Genomic DNA, 21,444 nt, shown 5'->3' with positions numbered 1-21,444 from the left:
CTTCTTGAAGTCTGAGGGTATTTCGCCTGTTTCATACATCTTGCTCACCAGATGGTAGAGTTTTGTCAGGACTGGCTCTCCCACGGCCGTCAGTAGTTCCAATGGAATATTGTCTACTCCGGGGGCCTTGTTGCGACTCAGGTCTTTCAGTGCTCTGTCAAACTCTTCACGCAGTATCGTATCTCCCATTTCATCTTCATCTACATCCTCCTCCATTTCCATAATATTGTCCTCAAGTACATCGCCCTTGTATAGACCCTCTATATACTCCTTCCACCTTTCTGCTTTCCCTTCTTTGCTTAGAACTGGGTTTCCATCTGAGCTCTTGATATTCATACAAGTCGTTCTCTTATCTCCAAAGGTCTCTTTAATTTTCCTGTAGGCGGTATCTATCTTACCCCTAGTGAGATAGGCCTCCACATCCTTACATTTGTCCTCTAGCCATCCCTGCTTAGCCATTTTGCACTTCCTGTCGATCTCATTTTTGAGACGTTTGTATTCCTTTTTGCCTGTTTCACTTACTGCATTTTTATATTTTCTCCTTTCATCAATTAAATTCAATATTTCTTCTGTTACCCAAGGATTTCTACTAGCCCTCATCTTTTTACCTACTTGATCCTCCGCTGCCTTTACTACTTCATCCCTCAAAGCTACCCATTCTTCTTCTACTGTATTTATTTCCCCCATTCCTGTCAATTGCTCCCTTATGCTCTCCCTGAATCTCTGTACAACCTCTGGTTCTTTTAGTTTATCCAGGTCCCATCTCCTTAAATTCCCACCTTTTTGCAGTTTCTTCAGTTTTAATCTACAGGTCATAACCAATAGATTGTGGTCAGAGTCCACATCTGCCCCTGGAAATGTCTTACAATTTAAAACCTGGTTCCTAAATCTCTGTCTTACCATTATATAATCTATCTGATACCTTTTAGTATCTCCAGGGTTCTTCCATGTATACAACCTTCTTTCATGATTCTTAAACCAAGTGTTAGTTATGATTATGTTGTGCTCTGTGCAAAATTCTACCAGGCGGCTTCCTCTTTCATTTCTGTCCCCCAATCCATATTCACCTACTATGTTTCCTTCTCTCCCTTTTCCTACACTCGAATTCCAGTCACCCATGACTATTAAATTTTCGTCTCCCTTCACAATCTGAATAATTTCTTTTATTTCATCATACATTTCTTCAATTTCTTCGTCATCTGCAGAGCTAGTTGGCATATAAACTTGTACTACTGTAGTAGGTGTAGGCTTCGTATCTATCTTGGCCACAATAATGCGTTCACTATGCTGTTTGTAGTAGCTTACCCGCATTCCTATTTTCCTATTCATTATTAAACCTACTCCTGCATTACCCCTATTTGATTTTGTGTTTATAACCCTGTAGTCACCTGACCAGAAGTCTTGTTCCTCCTGCCACCGAACTTCACTAATTCCCACTATATCTAACTTCAACCTATCCATTTCCCTTTTTAAATTTTCTAACCTACCTGCCCGATTAAGGGATCTGACATTCCACGCTCCGATCCGTAGAACGCCAGTTTTCTTTCTCCTGATAACGACATCCTCTTGAGTAGTCCCCGCCCGGAGATCCGAATGGGGGACTATTTTACCTCCGGAATATTTTACCCAAGAGGACGCCATCATCATGTAATCATACAGTAAAGCTGCATGCCCTCGGGAAAAATTACGGCTGTAGTTTCCCCTTGCTTTCAGCCGTTCGCAGTACCAGCACAGCAAGGCCGTTTTGGTTATTGTTACAAGGCCAGATCAGTCAATCATCCAGACTGCTGCCCTTGCAACTACTGAAAAGGCTGCTGCCCCTCTTCAGGAACCACACGTTTGTCTGGCCTCTCAACAGATACCCCTCCGTTGTGGTTGCACCTACGGTACGGCTATCTGTATCGCTGAGGCACGCAAGCCTCCCCACCAACGGCAAGGTCCATGGTTCATGGTTCATGTAGACGATACATTTGTTATATTGCCACAAGGCGAAGAACAGCTTCACACGTTCCACAACTTCTTAAATGGAATTCATCCCAAAATCAAATTTACCTTGGAGGCTGAGAGTCAGGTCGGTCTCCCGTTCCTAGATGTGTTGGTATACAGAAGATCTGATAACACTCTAGGTCACAGAGTGTATAGAAAGCCGAATAACACAAACAGGTATTTAGATGCCCATCGCACCACCACCCAGCACATAAAAAAGCAGTACTCAACACTTAGTCTTCACGTCTCTTCCGTACAGTGATGACGACAACTTCGAATCAGAGTTGATTTTTTTAAAGAGGATATTGAAGGCAAATGGGTATGATAGTTTTCAATCAACAGGGCTTTTAGGCGGAATATTTATACCGCTAATACGAATGACGAGGAACCGCCTTCTCGCTCCCTCAGGTTACCGTTCGTTTCTGGGAACACTGACCGCATAAGCAGAATTTTGAAGAAAAATGGTTTCCAGACATCTTTCTTTAGCCAAAACAAAATAAAAGTTTTTTTCCGACGGAAAACGGATGCACCTGATTGCCTCCACAATGCAGGCGTCTATCTAGTGACATTTGACTGCGGCAAAGTGTATATAGGCGAAACGGGAAGAACTGTTAAAGAACGCATTAAGGAACACGAACGGCGTATGCGGCTAAAACAAAGTTCAAAATCGGCAGTAGCGGAACATCATGAACACTGTGGCCCCGACATCGAATTTAATAACGTACGTGTGCTGGCTAAAGAAACATTTATAGAAGAAAGGTCCGAGAAGCGGTTGAAATTTCTAAGAATGCATGTAATTTCAATAGAGAGGACGGCTATAGGCTTCCGGTTTCGTGGCTCACCGCCATCAAGGAAGTAAATACGCGGCCGCGGTGTGTGAGCGGCATAAACAACGCGCTGCAAGTCACCTCGGCGGACAATTATATTTTGGGTAAACATTCCCCCTCTCTTGGTCTGTCCGTTTCGAATCTAGCCAATGATGACGACCAACCAATAGCGGTAGCAGGAATTTCAACCAATAACCCTTCTCAAAAATGGTTCAAAGGGCTCTGAGCACTATGCGACTTAACTTCTGAGGTCATCAGTCGCCTAGAACTTAGAACTAATTAAACCTAACTAACCTAAGGACATCACACACATCCATGACCGAGGCAGGATTCGAACCTGCGACCGTAGCGGTCGCGCGGTTCCAGACTGAAGCGCCTAGAGCCGCTTGGCCACCACGGCAGGCTAACCCTTCTCCAGCGTAAGTGTGGTATAGTGGCTTTCTATCCAATGACGATAGGCGGCCAATGCTATCCACAGGAGGTTAGCTAACAACACCCCTTCTTCTGCATCAGAGCGGGAATATTAGCCTATGACTATGGCCCACCAATGGAAGCCATATGAATTTTAACCAATACTATCACTTCCTCAGCACGAATACGTGAAAACTCCCCCTTTCTAACAGGACGCGACACTCGTCTCTGACAGTGGTTCAAATGGCTCTGAGCACTATGGGACTTAACATCTGTGGTCATCAGTCCCCTAGAACTTATAACTACTTAAACCTAACTAACCTAAGGACATCACACACTTCCATGACCGAGGCAGGATTCGAACCTGCGATCGTAGCGGTAGGTGGTTCCAGACTGAAGCGCCTAGAACCGCTCGGCCAAAGCACACTCTCGTATGTGGGGTACTGCAAATCCATTGTGTATTCATAAGGAACCACTTCATTCTGTGAAAATAGGGGTTTGGATTGCAATTTCTAGACGTCGGATTGTCGGTCCCGTATTTTTCAACGAGACAATAAACGCACAACGATACTGCAGTGATATTCTGTACCCATTCATAGGAGAACTAGTGTTAAGTGAAATACTGAACGGTTACTTTCAACATGATGATGCAACCGAGCATACAGCTCGCGTTTCAATGTCACTGCTTGCTGATGTTTTTGATGATCGCATAATTTAACAGGGACTTTGGCCTCCACGATCGCCTAACCTAACACCACCTGACTTTTTCTTCTGGGGTGCATCGAAAGCAATGTCTATAAAAAACCGTCCAAAATCCATCGATGAACTGAAAACTGCAATATCCACTTTCACTGCTTCTAAATAAATGGCTCCGAGCACCATGGGACTTAACTTCTAAGGTCATCAGTCCCCTAGAACTTATAACTACTTAAACCTAACTAACCCAAGGACATCACATACATCCATGCCCGAGGCAGGATTCGAACCTGCGACCGTAGCGGTCGTGCGGTTCCAGACTGTAGCGCCTTTAACCGCTTGGCCACACCGGCCGGCTCACTGCTTCTGTTACAGAAGAAATATTTCATCTTGTGTTTGGAAACATGATTAAACGAATTGAATTGTATATTCAACAACAGGAGGGCACTTTCAACATTTCATGTGAAAATTTGTAAGTAAAATGAATATTCAATAAATTAATAACTTGTATTTCACTGAGTTTCTTTTCGGTATATTGATTGTGGCATACGGAACGCGCGGCTAACAATCATACGGCACTGCGTAGAGGCTTTTTGAACACCCCGTATAATGAGACCTCTGCTGTTCATGTAGTATGTTAATGACGTCAAAGCCAATAGTAACTTCAGACTTTTCGCAAATGACCTACTGTCTGAAAAAAAAGCTATCGAAATATTCAATCAGATCTTGATAAGATTTCAAAGTAGTGCAAGGACTGTCAATTTTCTTTAAATGCGCAGCAACGTAAAATGATGTAGTTCGCAAAACCAAAAACAGAAACCATAGTGTTATATAAGCAAAACGACAGTGAGTCAGTCAGAATCGGTAAACTCAAAAAACTACCAGAGTAAAAAATTTGTGGGATGTAAAACAGAATGACCAAATAGGTTCGATCGTAGGTAAGACAGGCGACAAACTCCGTTGCATTGGAAGAATACTGAGGAAGTGCAGTCAGTCTGCGAAGGAAGCTACACGCAGTCACTTCTGCATTCCAGCTGTGTCCTTCCACGTGCGTGATCTATTTGACTCACGAACATATTGAAAATCGTGAACTCTCAGGATAGACGCAAAATATCCCGCAAAAGTCTACTTATAAAATTCCGAGAACAATGTGAAGTGAAGCATCGAGAGATTTTCTTCATCCCGCTACGTATCGCTCTCTTTGGGTTCGTGAAGACAAGGTAACGATAACCACAGAACACACAGACGTATTCAAACAGTTATTCCTTACACATTCCGTATGCGACTGGATCTGGAAGAAACCCTAAGATGTAAAATGCTAAGTACCCTCTGCCACGCACATCACACTGGTTTTCAGAGTACGTGTCTGGATGGATATCTGTATAAGAAGATAAGCACAAGACGCTAAAGCTATATCATTAACGTTTTAATATTTCGCAGACGATACCTCGCAAATGATAGACGAAGAGACATGTTGTATACGCTTAGATTTCCCAAAGTCTTTCGACACTAGATTACTTTGTCAGCTGATACACAAGCCCGTGGAGTACTGATTGTGACACAGAAAATTAAGATTGACGGTAGCGACTCAGTTGCTCTGCTTGATGAATGTCCAATAAAAAACCAAGAGAACGTTATGAGGGTGTTAAGGAAGTGTGAAGGAGCTTGTCCGTTCCCAGTATATGTAAACGACCAGGCGATGTGAGTGGCACACGTGGATTGTTTGCATACAATACAGTTGTGTTCTCCGAAATACCAGCCGTGAATAACCGAAGGAAACTGGAAAGACTTAGAGAGAAAATATCCACGGAGTCACAGCGTGCTTTTAATTCGGAAGGAGCTGCATGTTTATGAGCATAACTGAGAGGAAAAACCAGTTCTTAATCGCTCCACTTGATAGATTGAATTGCAAACGTCGGTTTTATTATTTGGCTTGGGCGTATTAAATTATATCGCCAACAGATCGGTACAAATATAAAATTGTACAGACTATTACAGAATGACGTTTTTAAAAATTTGGGAGAGTGTAGAGCGTGAAGTTTCGAACGCAGGTGGCTGCCTTTCTGGAGAAAATTGAGAGGGCTGTGGCGACACACAGTATGCAACCAGCCTCGCAGGATCAATTTGACCTCTAGGTGACCATTTCGAATTAGAATACAATACTACCCCCCCCCCCCCCCCGGCCCCCACCTGTCACCTTCCGGAATGTAACCTTGCAGTCTGGATCAATGGTGTCGGCAAGTATTCACCAACGAATTATACACACCTGACGATCGCCACGGAAGAGTCAACAGGTGGCCAGATATTAACGCATGTTTAAAGCAAGCAGTCCCACCAGATCAGAAGAGAGAGAAATCGACCACGCTTTGGGCCTTCGTAGTGTACGAATGTCAGTCCTTTTCATCACGATAGAGACTAAGTTGCGGGCCGTGCAGTATCAGGACAGAACCCCCCCACCCTGTTTGTCCAACCCATCGGTAAACATTTCGGCGATGTGTTATTCTTCCAAGACGATAATGCATCAGCATACCTTGCTCACCTCGTGAACACCTTCCGAATCAACCGAATGGAATGGCCTGTTGTATTAGGTGACTCGAACGTACTTGGATTCAGTTGAAATTTGCAATGCTTGCTCGAGGGAACCCTCGTCACAGACTGGATGACGTCAGGGGGGCCGCCATTGGAAGGGGTTGAGCAGCTACGTCTTAACCGTCCAACGGGAGCATGCCAACGACGATCCAGTCATGTTACAGTGCACGAGTTGCAGCAACGACGTACCGAATTCTGTGCAGAATTAGTCTTTGATTTCAGTATGTACCAGGTTGTGCACTTGCAAATAGACTGCCAATATTTTTATGACTGGTTTGTTTTAATTTTTCAACAAAATGTATATTCTTTCATCACAAGTTTCTCTTTAATCTAGGTACACAGATATCGTAGAAATGCAAGTGGTGCATAACTTTGTTTTGAGCAGTTTATAACGTCCATTTTGTATTTCTCTCACGCGCTTTTAACAAGTACGAATTTCCTTTTTGTGGCAATGACATCTGCTTTTAAATCTCTGTATATATCGCGTAAATACGTCCGTTTACGAAAGAAAAAGAGGAACACTTGAATTTGGCGTGACATTAATGATGAAGTCACTTAGAAACGAAGCAGAAGTCTGAAATGGACAAAAATGGGTTTAGATAATCTTCGCGTCATTTTCAAAGGCATCACAACAGCCTTCACACTTATCAGTTTCGGTAGATTAAGAGAAATAATATCTCTCTGACCGGATGGGGCTCATGAGAACTTAGTTTTGGTACTTTCGAAATATATTAGGCTAATAGTTCAAGGGACTAACGTACTTCACCCAATGTATCAACGTTATAGCTTGTGGCGATTCCCTTATCTGTCGGCCATCTATTATCCACGGGTGTAGTTGTTCCGTCCACCTCCCGACCTACGTGAAACCTGAGGGCTGCCACTGAAATTATAATTACAGCCTCAGGTGAAATACAAACCAGGGGCTAAATTATACAAAAATATAATCCCCTTCCCATAAACGATTCTTGCTAATCATTACTAGGCCCTGACTTCCCGTTTATTCTGACTAATCAGAAGCAGTCGTGTGTAAAATTTCGTTAATCCACAATTCAGGAAAAATTCACAAAAGTCGAGGAATAATTAGCCCAGAATAAATCAAGTATAACTCGCCAAGTAATCACTAACTTATTATCATAGTTAAATTCAGCGGAGCATCACTGAAAAATCCTCACGGAACACATTACTCTGCCCATCCATCGCAATTAATACTGTCTGTGCTACTGAATCCCTTCCAGTAGCAGTTAAAAATAACGCCCTTATACACTCCTGGAAATTGAAATAAGAACACCGTCAATTCATTGTCCCAGGAAGGGGAAACTTTATTGACACATTCCAGGGGTCAGATACATCACATGATCACACTGACAGAACCACAGGCACATAGACACAGGCAACAGAGCATGCACAATGTCGGCACTAGTACAGCGTATATCCACCTTTCGCAGCAATGCAGGCTGCTATTCTCCCATGGAGACGATCGTAGAGATGCTGGATGTAGTCCTGTGGAACGGCTTGCCATGCCATTTCCACCTGGCGCCTCAGTTGGACCAGCGTTCGTGCTGGACGTGCAGACCGCGTGAGACGACGCTTCATCCAGTCCCAAACATGCTCAATGGGGGACAGATACGGAGATCTTGTTGGCCAGGGTAGTTGACTTACACCTTCTAGAGCACGTTGGGTGGCACGGGATACATGCGGACGTGCATTGTCCTGTTGGAACAGCAAGTTCCCTTGCCGGTCTAGGAATGGTAGAACGATGGCTTCGATGACGGTTTGGATGTACCGTGCACTATTCAGTGTCCCCTCGACGATCACCAGTGGTGTACGGCCAGTGTAGGAGATCGCTCCCCACACCATGATGCCGGGTGTTGGCCCTGTGTGCCTCGGTCGTATGCAGTCCTGATTGTGGCGCTCACCTGCACGGCGCCAAACACGCATACGACCATCATTGGCACCAAGGCAGAAGCGACTCTCATCGCTGAAGACGACACGTCTCCATTCGTCCCTCCATTCACGCCTGTCGCGACACCACTGGAGGCGGGCTGCACGATGTTGGGGCGTGAGCGGAAGACGGCCTAACAGTGTGCGGGACCGTAGCCCAGCTTCATGGAGACGGTTGCGAATGGTCCTCGCCGATACCCCAGGAGCAACAGTGTCCCTAATTTGCTGGGAAGTGGCGGTGCGGTACCCTACGGCACTGCGTAGGATCCTACGGTCTTGGCGTGCATCCGTGCGTCGCTGCGGTCCGGTCCCAGGTCGACGGGCACGTGCACCTTCTGCCGACCACTGGCGACAACATCGATGTACTGTGGAGACCTCACGCCCCACGTGTTGAGCAATTCGGCGGTACGTCCACCCGGCCTCCCGCATGCCCACTATACGCCCTCGCTCAAAGTCCGTCAACTGCACATACGGTTCACGTCCACGCTGTCGCGGCATGCTACCAGTGTTAAAGACTGCGATGGAGCTCCGTATGCCACGGCAAACTGGCTGACACTGACGGCGGCGGTGCACAAATGCTGCGCAGCTAGCGCCGTTCGACGGCCAACACCGCGGTTCCTGGTGTGTCCGCTGTGCCGTGCGTGTGATCATTGCTTGTACAGCCCTCTCGCAGTGTCCGGAGCAAGTATGGTGGGTCTGACACACCGGTGTCAATGTGTTCTTTTTTCCATTTCCAGGAGTGTATTTTCTCATAACTAATACAAGTTTACACCAACCAATCCATGACTGACTACGAGGTTCAGTAACTACAATCAGAGTTCAGTTGAAAAGCATTCCAGGCGCTGTCAGAACATTACAGTAATAATGACGTATCAGGCCAGATATTAATTTCTTTATGTTTCATATTCATTTTCAGCGGCAGCCGTCGATAATCTTCCTCTTTTGTGTTCGCAGCATCCTACATCAGCACCGGGAACTACCTTTACTGTCATGTTAATATGTATTTTATATGTATATTTTTTCAATTTAGGCTCTCAACAGGCGTATTTCCAGTTCCACTACTTTTTAGTTTTATCTGTTAACTTCTGGTGCCGTGTAAAATTCACACACGGCATGTTCAATACCTTTGTCAAACGGATACGTGCATCTTTATTCTTTTGTGTCACTACAACAACATTAATCATTAATCTTGTTATACTTGTATCACTGTTATGTCATCAGTTTATGGTTTGTACTATATGTCTAAATGGCCGTTAGCTGCCGGAAGCGAGTAAATAAATAATTCCTCGACCGGCCGTCGGTTACATGCAGTCAGTGGCTAGGTACTCAGTCCACTGCTCGTGGCTGACAGCTACGCCCTCTTATATCCCACCACTCAGTAGCATATTTTTCATAAATTAAAACATGGAGACTTCCTTATATCTGTTATCTTGGCTGCCCATCCAACAACTACCATATGCAACTGATCTCGTCACTAGAACGTCACGTGGAATGTTGTAACATTCTGGCAACTTGCGACCCTTGCAAGCTCCAGAAAATGTTGTAGAGATCTGGGTGTGTCTCGCCTACCTACATAGTTGTCATTAATTTCTACCATGAATTTTTGCCTTGCATTTAATTGTTCAAATTTTTGAGCAGCGTGAAAGCAGACCCACTATAAACTACACAACGGGTTTTTGTCCGAATTTTCACGGCCAAACGATTAATTGGAAATGGGAAAATGGGATATCAAACTGAATATCGTGATGTCTATTTTGCAACAAAAAAATTAATTCCTTTTAAAATAACCGTGGTAGTTAACAAAACCTTAATTAGTGATTTGAGAAAAAAATTGATGTATTTCACGAGTAGCTACTGCTAACTGTGTAAATAAAGAGCCAAAAAGTTCATCTCTTCAATGCCTAGACATTTTGCACACAAATTGGTGTGGTATTATCTGTCAAAAACGCTTCCTCCTAATCAAGGACATTTCAAGAACAGAAGACACTAGGAAAGCAAATGTGTCAATAAGATCATACTTTCTGAACAAAACATGAAAATAAAAGAAAATGATAAAAATCAAATATTTTGTGGAACAATTTGTCTAAATGTAAGAAATAAAAATGGAGAAACATTTCACGCACGTTTGAACCTGCAGCAAATGAGGTGCGTCAAACGTGTCTGTAATCTAGACAGATCGGTTCATAAAATATTTGACCGATATTATTCAGTTCTCTTTTTACTTTTGTTTGCCACAAAGTACACAATTCACATGTTTGCTCTACGGACAAGCCAACTCTTCAACGATAGCTTTTATAGAGTTAAGGGGAGTTGGAATGCCGGAAAATGGAAAAAATTCACATTTTCAGTTTTTAACCTTATAACTTAATTTGAAATTTTCTGCTTAAAATGGTGCAAAATTTGTTAAGAAATTCCAATTGGAAGTATTTTTATTTAATTTTTCAAAATTACATGTGCGCCCAGCAAAGTTACCCATCTTGTGATTTGTACACATTTAAATCTTCGCATTTCCGAAAACATTACATATAGAAGGCTGTGGATTTCACTCTTCAGTTGTAGAATCTTTGATCCTTCCATAGGTACCATTGTTTTTACGACTAGCTGTGTTTATTGTTCAGTTTTTGATCTGTGAGTGTTTGTTTTGAGCCTCGAGTTTAGTTTGTCGCTCATTTGGAGTTTGTTATCTGTCTTGTTTTGACTTTAAGTGGTGAGTGCGTAGTTTCTACGATGCCTAGGAGTGCATCATTATTTAAAAAGCGAAAGTTTCGCGGTAATAGATTTACAAATAACGTTTGTTCAAGTGATTCTGCTTCAGCACCTGTTGATGCTGGTGAAAGTTCTGACGTTTGTACAGCTGAGATGTGTGAAGGAGACACGCCCACCAGTGCATCAAAAAAGAAGTTATCAAACTGTGCAAGTGAAATTACAGATGAAGCTTCTAATGAACAATATGTTTTAGTCGACTTTCCTGTTTTTACTGAGTTTATGAAGAAATGTTTGTGTTGTAATCTTTGTGGAGGTTCTTTTGATATGAACATAACAAAATCTATAGGACTTTCCTGCAAAATTGCTATAGTTTGTGCCAGTTGTGAAAATGAGACCTGTTTTTGGAGCTCTAAAACATGCAGTAGCAATTTGTTTGAGAGTAATATCAGGCTAATGTATGCAATGAGAGCAATTGGTAAAGGACATACTGCTGCTCAAACATTTTGTGCCATAATGAATCTTCCACCTCCACCTGCTAAAATTGACAATTACACTGAAGTGATAGGAGATGCTGTTCAGTCTGTAGCAGATTTATCAATGAAAGCTGCTGCCAGTGAAGCAAAATATATAAATGAAGGAAACCCAGATATCCCTGTTGCTTTTGATGGAACCTGGCAGAAAAGGGGTCACACATCCAAAAATGCTGTTGCTACTGTTACTAGTGTGGACAGCGGTAAAGTTTTGGACTATGAAGTGCTCACTAAACATTGTTACCATTGTGCATCTGGTAAGATAGAAGCAGCTCACATATGTAGCAAGAATTATGAAGGTACGAGTGGAGGCATGGAGGCTGCCGCTGCTGTGAAAATGTTTAGCAGATCAGAAAAAGAACGGGGAGTATTTTACACAAAATTCCTTGGAGATGGGGACTCCAAGGCATACAAAAGTGTTACAGAATCCATGCCATATGTCAATAAGACAATAACTAAACTAGAATGTGTCGGTCATGTTCAGAAACGAATGGGCACTCGTCTAAGGAAACTGAAACAGAATCTGAAGGACAAAATTTTGTCAGATGGTAAAACCATTAGAGGTCGCCTGTCAGATAAAATTATAAATGAATTACAACAATACTATGGTATGGCAATAAGAAATAATGCAAATAATTTGCAGGAAATGAGACAAGCTGTATGGGCCACATATTTACATCGATCATCAACTGATGATAATCCTCAACATTTTGCTTGTCCAGATGGTCCTCAGTCATGGTGCAATTATAGAAAATCTCAAGCTACTGGGGATCCTTATCACCATAAAAATTATATTCCATTGGCTGTTATGGAAGTAATTAAACCAATATATAGAGACTTGGGGCATCCTGATCTTCTGCGAAAATGTCTTCATGGTTGTACCCAGAATCAAAACGAGTCGTTCAACAACCTCATTTGGACTCGTGTACCTAAGAATGTATTTGTTGGGATAAAAACATTGAAATGGGGAGTCAGTGATGCTGTTATTTCATTCAATGATGGTCATATGGGTAGGCTAAAGGTCATGGCAAGGCTCGGCATTGCTCCTGGTATCAACACCATCAGAGGTCTTCAGCTTCTGGACAGCGTGCGAGTAAGGAAGGCTCAGTATGCAGCTGAATTTAATACAAAAAAAGCAAGGGCAGCAAGGAGAAGAAAGCTTCTAGGTGAAGAAGAAGAACTAGAAGATGACCCTGATTACTCTGCTGGACACTTTTGATAATAGAATAAAAGGTATTTGTGAATTTTCATAATAAATTACTTTAATCGCATTTTCTGGCATTTGACATTTTTAGTGTTACATGTACCTTTATCTCATAAACCACTCAACCAACAACATTCAAATTTTCAGAAATGCTGCAAAACAGTTCAAAGAGGCCACTGAACTAGAATCATGACAAGAACTGGCTTATTCTCTGAACTAGGGAAGTTTATGTTATACTTTTTCCAATAAAAAATGGCTTAATGGTAAAAAATTCATAAATACTATACCAACAAAAAGAAAACATTGGTTCTAGTTCAGTGGGCTCACAATATATGCTGAAAACCTCTGCCAGAATTTCAAAGTTCTGAAGATAATAGTTCCAAAGAAAAAGGTACACAAAGTTAGCAAATTTAACATTGGCGAGATAGGGCATTCCAACTCCCCTTAAGCGACATTTACAGAGCTTCTGGTTCACCTTGAGTGTCCGTGACTGCCGTGCTCCTAGAACGAACTCAGCAGGCGACATTACTGCTGGAGCTTCAATTTCCTCCAGGCCTACACGCCTCACAATCGGCCGCAGTCAGCCTTGTCGAGTCGGCATTGAGTCTCGGATATCGCCTCTTACGTAAGCAATTGTTTCTTTTTGCAGGTCACTGTGTCACCTCTCGGCGACAAGAATGGCATCCCTTGACGAGGTAAGTTTACAAACATGCAACGCCACAAGTCTTGTTAGCAGCACGTCTCCAGGGGAGAGCATAAGCACATCATGTCCAGAGTCGAATATTAGTAAGCCGTGATGCCTACTTCCTGGTGAAGCGGACTGACTGACGCATAACGCGTTGGGCTGCTCATTATTTATTTCGCACAACACTGCGTCTTATTAACAGCATCAAATGTTCCCTGGAGGATAGCAAATTCAAAAGACCCTATCGATCGCACATTTTTACATTTAATATTTATATTTGCTCTATAAAAATTATTAATATTTATTTTTGTGCTACAAAAAAATCATTAAACGCACGCTAACGGAAAAAAGCAAATCAATTTACCGTAATTCTACCAGTTAAAGACTTTCTTTTTATTTTTGTGCCCTGTTTACATAAAGGCAAAACTCAGTTACATATTTGTTTACCCGACAAGCTACATTATAGTCGCGGTATTCTCAGTGAGCATTTAGACAGATTTTCTCTGAGAATATAATTGATAGAAGCTTCCTGTATTGGGAGTACGTGAATGCTAGGTTATTGCTACAGTTTGTATTATGTTTATATCTCGTATCATTTCCACGTTACTGTCTACCCATTTCACTGAAAAATCTATTGCTAATCCACTGACGGAATGGAAAGTGTTACACTTTGAGATATGAGTCCGATAATTATCAAACTCAGTTCCATTCGGAATTGATACCAGTCATAATCAGTACGAGATGTGACCTCCAAGCAGACGATCACGCTCTTGTATTCGTTGTCGCCTGGAAGTAAACAGACGCCGCATGTCATCTTTGGGGGGGGGGGGGGGGGGAGGGGGGGGGAGGGGGGAGGTTTCTTAGCATACCTGAAACACAAGCTGTATCAGTTTTTGAACACAAGTGCCTGTTAAAGTATGGCATGAAAATAATGTTATCATCACATACCAGACGTGCTCTGCAAGTGAGAAATAAGGGGGACCAGACACATCTGTCAAGGATCTGTAGATTCCTCACGACTTACGTACTGAATTGCAATCAAAGGTCTTGCACTGTCCTGCTAGGAGATGCTATTTTGTATCTTGATCATGAACGGTGTGACAACAAGGTTTGCCTTCTTACCACATACTGGCGAGCATTCAGCCTCCCTTCAGTGATGATATCAAATCAGTCGTGTTGTCTTATGCAACATCTCCCTGTAAAATGATCCAGGAGTTGGCGATGTGTGTCTCGAAAATCGCTTCTGTCCGTGACTACCGTGCTCCTAGTAGGAGCCCAGCAGACGATACTAGTGAAACTTCCTGGCAGATTAAAACTGTGTGCCGGACTGAGACGCGAAATCTGGACCTTTGCCTTTTGCGAGCAAGTCCTCTACCGTCTGAGCTACCCAAGCACGACTCACGACCCGTCCTCACAGCTTCTTGGCCGCGAAAGGCAAAGGTCCCGAGTTCGAGTCTCGGTCCGAAACACAGTTTTAATCTGCCAGGAAGTTTCATATCAGCGCACACTCCGCTGCAAAGTGAAAATCTCATTCGGGAAACATCCCCCTGGCTGTGGCTAAGCCATATCTTCGCAATATCCTTTCTTCTAGGAGGGGTAGTTCTGCAGGATTCGCAGAAGAGCTTCTGTGAAGTTTGGAAGGTAGGAGACGACGTACTGGCAGAATAGAAGCTGTGAAGAGGGGCCGTGAGTCGTGCTTGGGCAGCTCAGATGGTAGAGCACTTGCCCGCGAAAGGCAAAGGTCCCCAGTTCGAGTCTCGATTCGGCATACAGTTTTAAACTGCCAGGAAGATTCATATCAGCGCATACTCAGCTGCAGAGTGAAAATCTCATTATAAACGAAATTAGTGCTGGCGCTTCAATTTCCGCCAGCCATTCACTAGGTCGTCTACGGACACACTGGCGTCTATCTGCCCAACAGAAAGGAAGAGACAAATCGCTGAACATAATAGAATGCCAAACTTTGCCCCATTTTCATAGCACACTCTTTACGGGGCATCCATAACTGTTGCTAAAATATTTCATGATGAATAAATCAGGTCTAGTTGTACTTGACTAATCATTTCTTTGGATAAAATCGTACACACGACCCATGTGTCAAAACGTAAATCCCATCTTCAGGCGCTACAAAAAACAGGGGAAACTAAGAGGGATGCTTCATAAAATTGACATTAAAAGGATCCGTAAAAATGTGAACTTCGGTTCATAAATATTGACTGCGTACGAGAAAGTCGCACCAGTCATCCAAAAATACTCAGCAAATTTGTCAAGTAGCATGCGAGATCCAGTCGGACTGAGGCAATGAAAGGCTCTGTCCCCGGTAATGGGGACCTAACCGAAAAACCATGAATGTAACAACAGATAGGCACATACGGCCAGCCTAACGTAACCTATGAACCAACTGCGAACAAGCAGACGTGTGGCATGGGCTCAAGAAATAGAAATGAAGGCATATAAGCCGTAGAATGCCAATCTGTGAATCACAACAGTAGCTTACCATGTAAATTCCCAGTCCGCCGCATGTCGTGAGAGCCCAGAAAGAGCGCAATCAAGGTACAACCTGAAGTTCATATTTTATAGGCCCTTCTAATTTTAATTGATTCTATGAATCATTCCACTTAGTTTTGTTTTTTGTAGCGACTGAAGATGGGATTTAATTCCTGAAACCCGTGTCGTTTGTATGACTATTTGGATGAAGGATTATTCAGGTACAACTGGAGCGGCTTTATCCATCATGAAAAATTGTCCCATTTGATTCTGGCTCTACAACAACCAAGTCCCTGTCGTTTGTGGCGTGGTTCGAGTAGCAGCCACGAGGCACCTCTAGGTCAAAACCCAACTTCCAGCAGTATGTCTCCGACAGTTCGTGGTGACACTGTCTGTAAACTCTGCCTAGGTGTCGTCCTGGGTCCGTCTGGCCACCAGTTTTTCTATAGTCATTGCATCACAGCCAACGATCTGCGAGATCTGTCTGTATGATGTTCCTACGTCCTTCATGCCAATGATTCTGCTTTCCTCATAGTCCAGAAGATGGCCATAAGCCGCAGGTGCAAGTTCTCTGGGCACACTATGTTGCGATCAGCACCTGAAAAGTTTCATTAATTTTAATCTAGTAACCATTATGACTTTTTTATATGGTTACAATAAGCTCTCATAAACAGCAAACTTAAAGCAAAATTTCTTATTAGCATGGAAATACAGCAGGATCCGTTTGGTAGCTTTCGCTCAAGATGTCTGTCATGACACTTTCCCTTGGGTGAAAGAAATACGTGACTATTCGTGCTGATCATCGTATACTTGAATGCCTTGTCAGTCCTGTTTGGTACGGTTTCCACATACTTGAGCAATATTCTATGAGGGATAGCATGGACGTTTCGTCCCCCTCAGGGGGCTCGCTACTCTTTGGCGGATTCGTGCTTTGCTACCACGGGGCCCGAGCCTTTGCAGCATTTTTTCCCTTCCGTGCTGCATGTCTATCCTCTAGCTATTCTTTTTCCCCTCCCTTGGGCAATATTTCTGAGATATTATTGGGAATGTTTTGCATTCTGTCGCTGACGTAAGAACAGTCTCACCTTTGTTTTCGCTCCCTTTTCCTTTCTTTGTTTCCGTTCCCCTCTCGTTCCTCCACCTGAGGGTCCTCTGCTTTCTTCTTCCTCCCTGTGCGCTATGAAGGTTGGCCCATGTGTCTGACGCGTAACATGTGACTGAGCAACGTGTATTTCCCAGCCCCGGGTCGACAGATAGGGTTCACAGACCAGCTCCAGGGAGCTCACCGCTCAATGTCTACAAAACCTAAATGTAATGAGGCTACTGATTCAAAGACCCTTCCCGCTGCACAACGGTTCCTCGTGGTCTCACGTACTGAAGACTGTCGATCCTTCGTAGATACAATTGCTGGCCCTGTGAAATCCTGCTCTTGTTTACGGAATGGCACTTTGCTTTTGGAGACCACCTCTGATTCTCAAGCACAACTACTGCTTGCTGCCTCTCTTCTCCGTGGTCACCCTGTTCGTGTCGAGGAACATTGAATTCTCCCCGTGGTGTAATTTACACCAGACTGCTCGACGGTCTAACCGAGGCCGAAATCCTATCTTACCACTCTGGTCAGGGTGTCATTGCCTCCGTTGTGTAATGAAAAAGGTAGATTCCTCCTTATTGCCCACACGCACTCTCTTTCTCCCCTTTGATAGTGGCGCTTCTGTCCAAGCGCAAAGCTCGCTATGAAATTATCACCATCCGGCCGTACATTCCGAACCCAGTGTGCTGCTACCAGTGTCATCGTTTCAACCACACTAGAACGTCTTGTCGACACTCAGCCAAATGTTTCACCTGTGGTAGGGATGCACCTCCTGCTACCTGTTGTATAAAATGCAATGGCGGCCATCCCGCCTCCTCTCTGGATTGTCCAGTGTATACTGATAAGCAGGCTGTTCAAGAGATCCGGTAAAGGAAAAGGTGCCTTATCCAGTCGTTCGCAAGTTACTGGTTAGTCACAAACCATGCGTTCTCCCGTCTGGTACCTGTAGTTCTGTTCTTGTTACCCCTCGTTCCATGAAGGACATGGCCATGCAGACATGCGACATCCAATTCAGCTCTGAGGTTGTGAAATCACCAAATGTCAAGGTAGCATCACCATTCCCCTGTCCATCTGTGCAACAAGCCGTCAAACTCTCACCTCAAGGGGCGAAGCCACCATCTACACAACAGGTAGGCCAGAAAGGACAGAAGGAGTATTCCCATGAAGACATCCTCGGTCCCTCCAGCCAAACAACAGCCAAGTCTTCATCTAACCGGAGAAGCTCGAAGAAGTCCGCCAAAGGCAAACGCTCTTCTCCTTCGCCACCTCGAAGATCCTCTTCGATGGTGTCACCATGTGATACCTTAGCCCATCCAGCCTCCGTGTCGCCGGTGCGCACCAACAACCGTTTTTCAGAGTCGGACTCCACAGACCGATTGCACAAGCAAACTGATGCTTCTGTGCCGGCCGGAGTGGCCGAGCGGTTCTAGGCGCTACAGTCTGGCACCGCGCGACCGCTACGGTCGCAGGTTCGAATCCTGCCTCGGGCATGGATGTGTGTGATGTCCTTAGGTTAGTTAGGTTTAAGTAGTTCTAAGTTCTAGGGGACTGATGACCACTGCAGTTCCAAGTCCCATAGTGCTCAGAGCCATTTGAACCATTTTTGAACTGATCGTTCTGTGGACCCCGTGGAGCAAGATCCTCCTGCTTCTGGGCCGTGCAGTAGTGCCTCTTCCCCAGCTATCACTCAGCAGCTGCCGAGGTGACACCCCTACATCTCTTCCTCCTCATGACTCTCCTCCAATAGAACGTTTCCAGCCTCCGGCCCCACAAAGAGGATTTACAGATGCTTTTAGCGTTACAGCGCCCCCTTGTACTCTGCCTTCAGGAAACGAAATTGTGCCGTCTCGACCACTTTGAGCTATCACATTTCTTACCGATTCGTTTTGACCTTCCCCCTGAGGACTGCATTACATCTCATTGGGGTGTCATGCTGTTCATAAGGGATGACATTCATAGTCATCGTATCTCCCTACCTACCAATCTTGAAGGTTGCAGTTCGCGTTTCCCTTCCCTACATGTCTTTTTCCCTCTGTACCATATATGTCCCTCCGTCGTTCGCTCTCACCAGGGCACACTTCCTTCAACTTTCTTGGCAGCTACCTCCCCCATTTTTGCTACTCGGTGATTTTAATACGCACCATCCCCTTTGGGATTCTCCCAGGACCTGTCAGAGAGGTGCCCTCTTGGCTGACCTTCTTAACCAACTATGCATCTGCACCCCCATCCCTTTTACGCCGTCTCAACACTACCCACCATCTTGGCATCCGTTTGGCCACGGGTGCGTTTTACACCAGCCCAGTTGAGAGCCTGTATGCTGAAGCTAATGAACTACCACTGCTCTGCGGCTGTGACTTTCTCCTCAGCAGGTATACATGCCGTTTGTGTGCCATGCGTGGCCACCCCTCCTATGCCTTCTTCTTTGGTGATTCCTTTGATCGTCAGTATGGGGCTCGTCCGACACCCCCGGGATAACAAGGCCGTCCAGCAGTGTTAGTGACGTCACACTAAGCGGCCCATAGGCGACGCAGCAGTCCACGGACACCTCCGTACAGACGCGCCTCATGCTAACGATCTTCTGTCCGTCATACAGAAAGGAGCCAACTATAATTCCAACCAAAGACCAAATTATATATAGTCTTGTAAACAGCATAAAGGTTCATAACGAAATACCGATTACATATACGGGCAGGAATAGGTTCTAGAACTCCTCTGAAATGTGTTTATCTTCAGTACCAGAATGAACATCAAATTGTCAGGTTTGCTAAATAGAAAAGTACTTTGTTAGTAACAGACAGCGATAACGAGACTTGCAGTTGGTGATTTCTACGTGGAAAAGCTGTAGAGAGATTGAAAATGGTAAGTAAAGAGAGCCTCAGCCTTTTGCTCACATTCTTACATGTAATGCATTTGGTTGTTTTTCATTTCCTTACCTTTCATAACATTTTTAATATTGTTTCAAGAAGTGTATCTTCAATAGCAGAGTGAACTTCAAATTGTCAGGCTTTTCTTAAAGGAAAGAGCAGTCCCTTAGTATCACAGTGCAAGACAGAATCTTGTGTTCAGTGATGTCTATGTTAAAAGGAGAATATTTGATATCTATCTTTAGTTTCCATTCTTTATTACTGGGGATACACTTGTAAAAATTCTTGAAAAGAGCTGTCACCATGAACATATGAGTAAATTCACAATAGTCATGTGTTTTATGAGATAAAGCGAACTCTTGTTACCTTATTGTAAACGAAAGTTGTGAGGGTTTTGCTATGTATGACAGTGTTTAAGATAATTTACTTTCAGTGTAATAGCTTGAAAATGTTAAGTCCTGCTGTCAGTTAGCATTTGTCACCACCTGTATGCGAGTTTTAAAGCTAAATAGTGTTCTGACAATTATAAAATAGTGGCAAAGTTCCTCAATCGATTAAACTTATTCCTGCCCGTATATGTAATCCGTATTTCGCTATGAACCTTTATGCTGTTTGCAAGAATATATATAATTTGGTCTTTGGTTCGAATTATAGTTCGCTCCTTTCTGGATGACGGACAGAAGATGGTTAGCATCAGGCGCGTCTGTACGGAGGTGTCCGTGGACTGCTGCGTCGCCTATGGGCCGCTTAGTGTAACGTCACTAACACTGCTGGACGGCCTTGTTATCCCGGGGGTGTCGGCTCGTCTCGCTTCTCTGTTACTTCCTGGAGTCCGCTTTCTCCACTTGCTACGGCGGCTTAACTTCACACTACCTGCAACATTCCCGGCGAGTGTGAACCGTTCACCACCTTTCTTCGTGAAGCGGTCCATGTTAACCTTGGCCTTCATTCGCTTTCTAAGGGCACTACTCCACCGTCGGTTTATCACTTTCAGTTTCACGACCTTCGCGTGGAACTTCGCGATAGTACCTTTGTATACACTGGTTGCTCTCGGACTGACCGTGGGGTTGGGTGTGGCTTCGTTATTGGCATCTGTGTCTATCGACATTAGCTTCCGGTACACTCCACAGTACATCTACATCTACATCTACATCTATACTCCGCGAGCCACCTTACGGTGTGTGGCGGAGGGTACTTATTGTACCACTATCTGATCCCCCCTTCCCTGTTCCATTCACGAATTGTGCGTGGAAAGAACGACTGCTTGTAAGTCTCCGTATTTGCTCTAATTTCTCGGATCTTTTCGTTGTGATCATTACGCGAGATATATGTGGGCGGTAGTAATATGTTGCCCATCTCTTCCCGGAATGTGCTCTCTCGTAATTTCGATAATAAACCTCTCCGTATTGCGTAACGCCTTTCTTGAAG

General features: G+C 44.0%; 1 protein-coding gene across 1 annotated transcript in view; it reads left to right on the top strand.

Moving 5' to 3' along the window:
- LOC124606994 (acyl-CoA-binding protein homolog) overlaps positions 1 to 21,444 on the top strand; it is a 152,859-nt gene that overhangs the window by 33,334 nt on the left and 98,081 nt on the right. Inside the window, exon 2 of the mRNA XM_047139139.1 lies at positions 13,540 to 13,585. Within this exon, the coding sequence (XP_046995095.1) occupies positions 13,568 to 13,585 (18 nt within the window). The 5' untranslated portion in view covers positions 13,540 to 13,567. The remainder of the gene's footprint in view (positions 1 to 13,539; positions 13,586 to 21,444) is intronic.

Source organism: Schistocerca americana, chromosome 3 (assembly GCF_021461395.2).
Source record: "Schistocerca americana isolate TAMUIC-IGC-003095 chromosome 3, iqSchAmer2.1, whole genome shotgun sequence".
Taxonomy (NCBI): Eukaryota; Metazoa; Arthropoda; class Insecta; order Orthoptera; family Acrididae; genus Schistocerca; species Schistocerca americana.
This window is presented reverse-complemented; position numbering and strand designations above follow the sequence as displayed.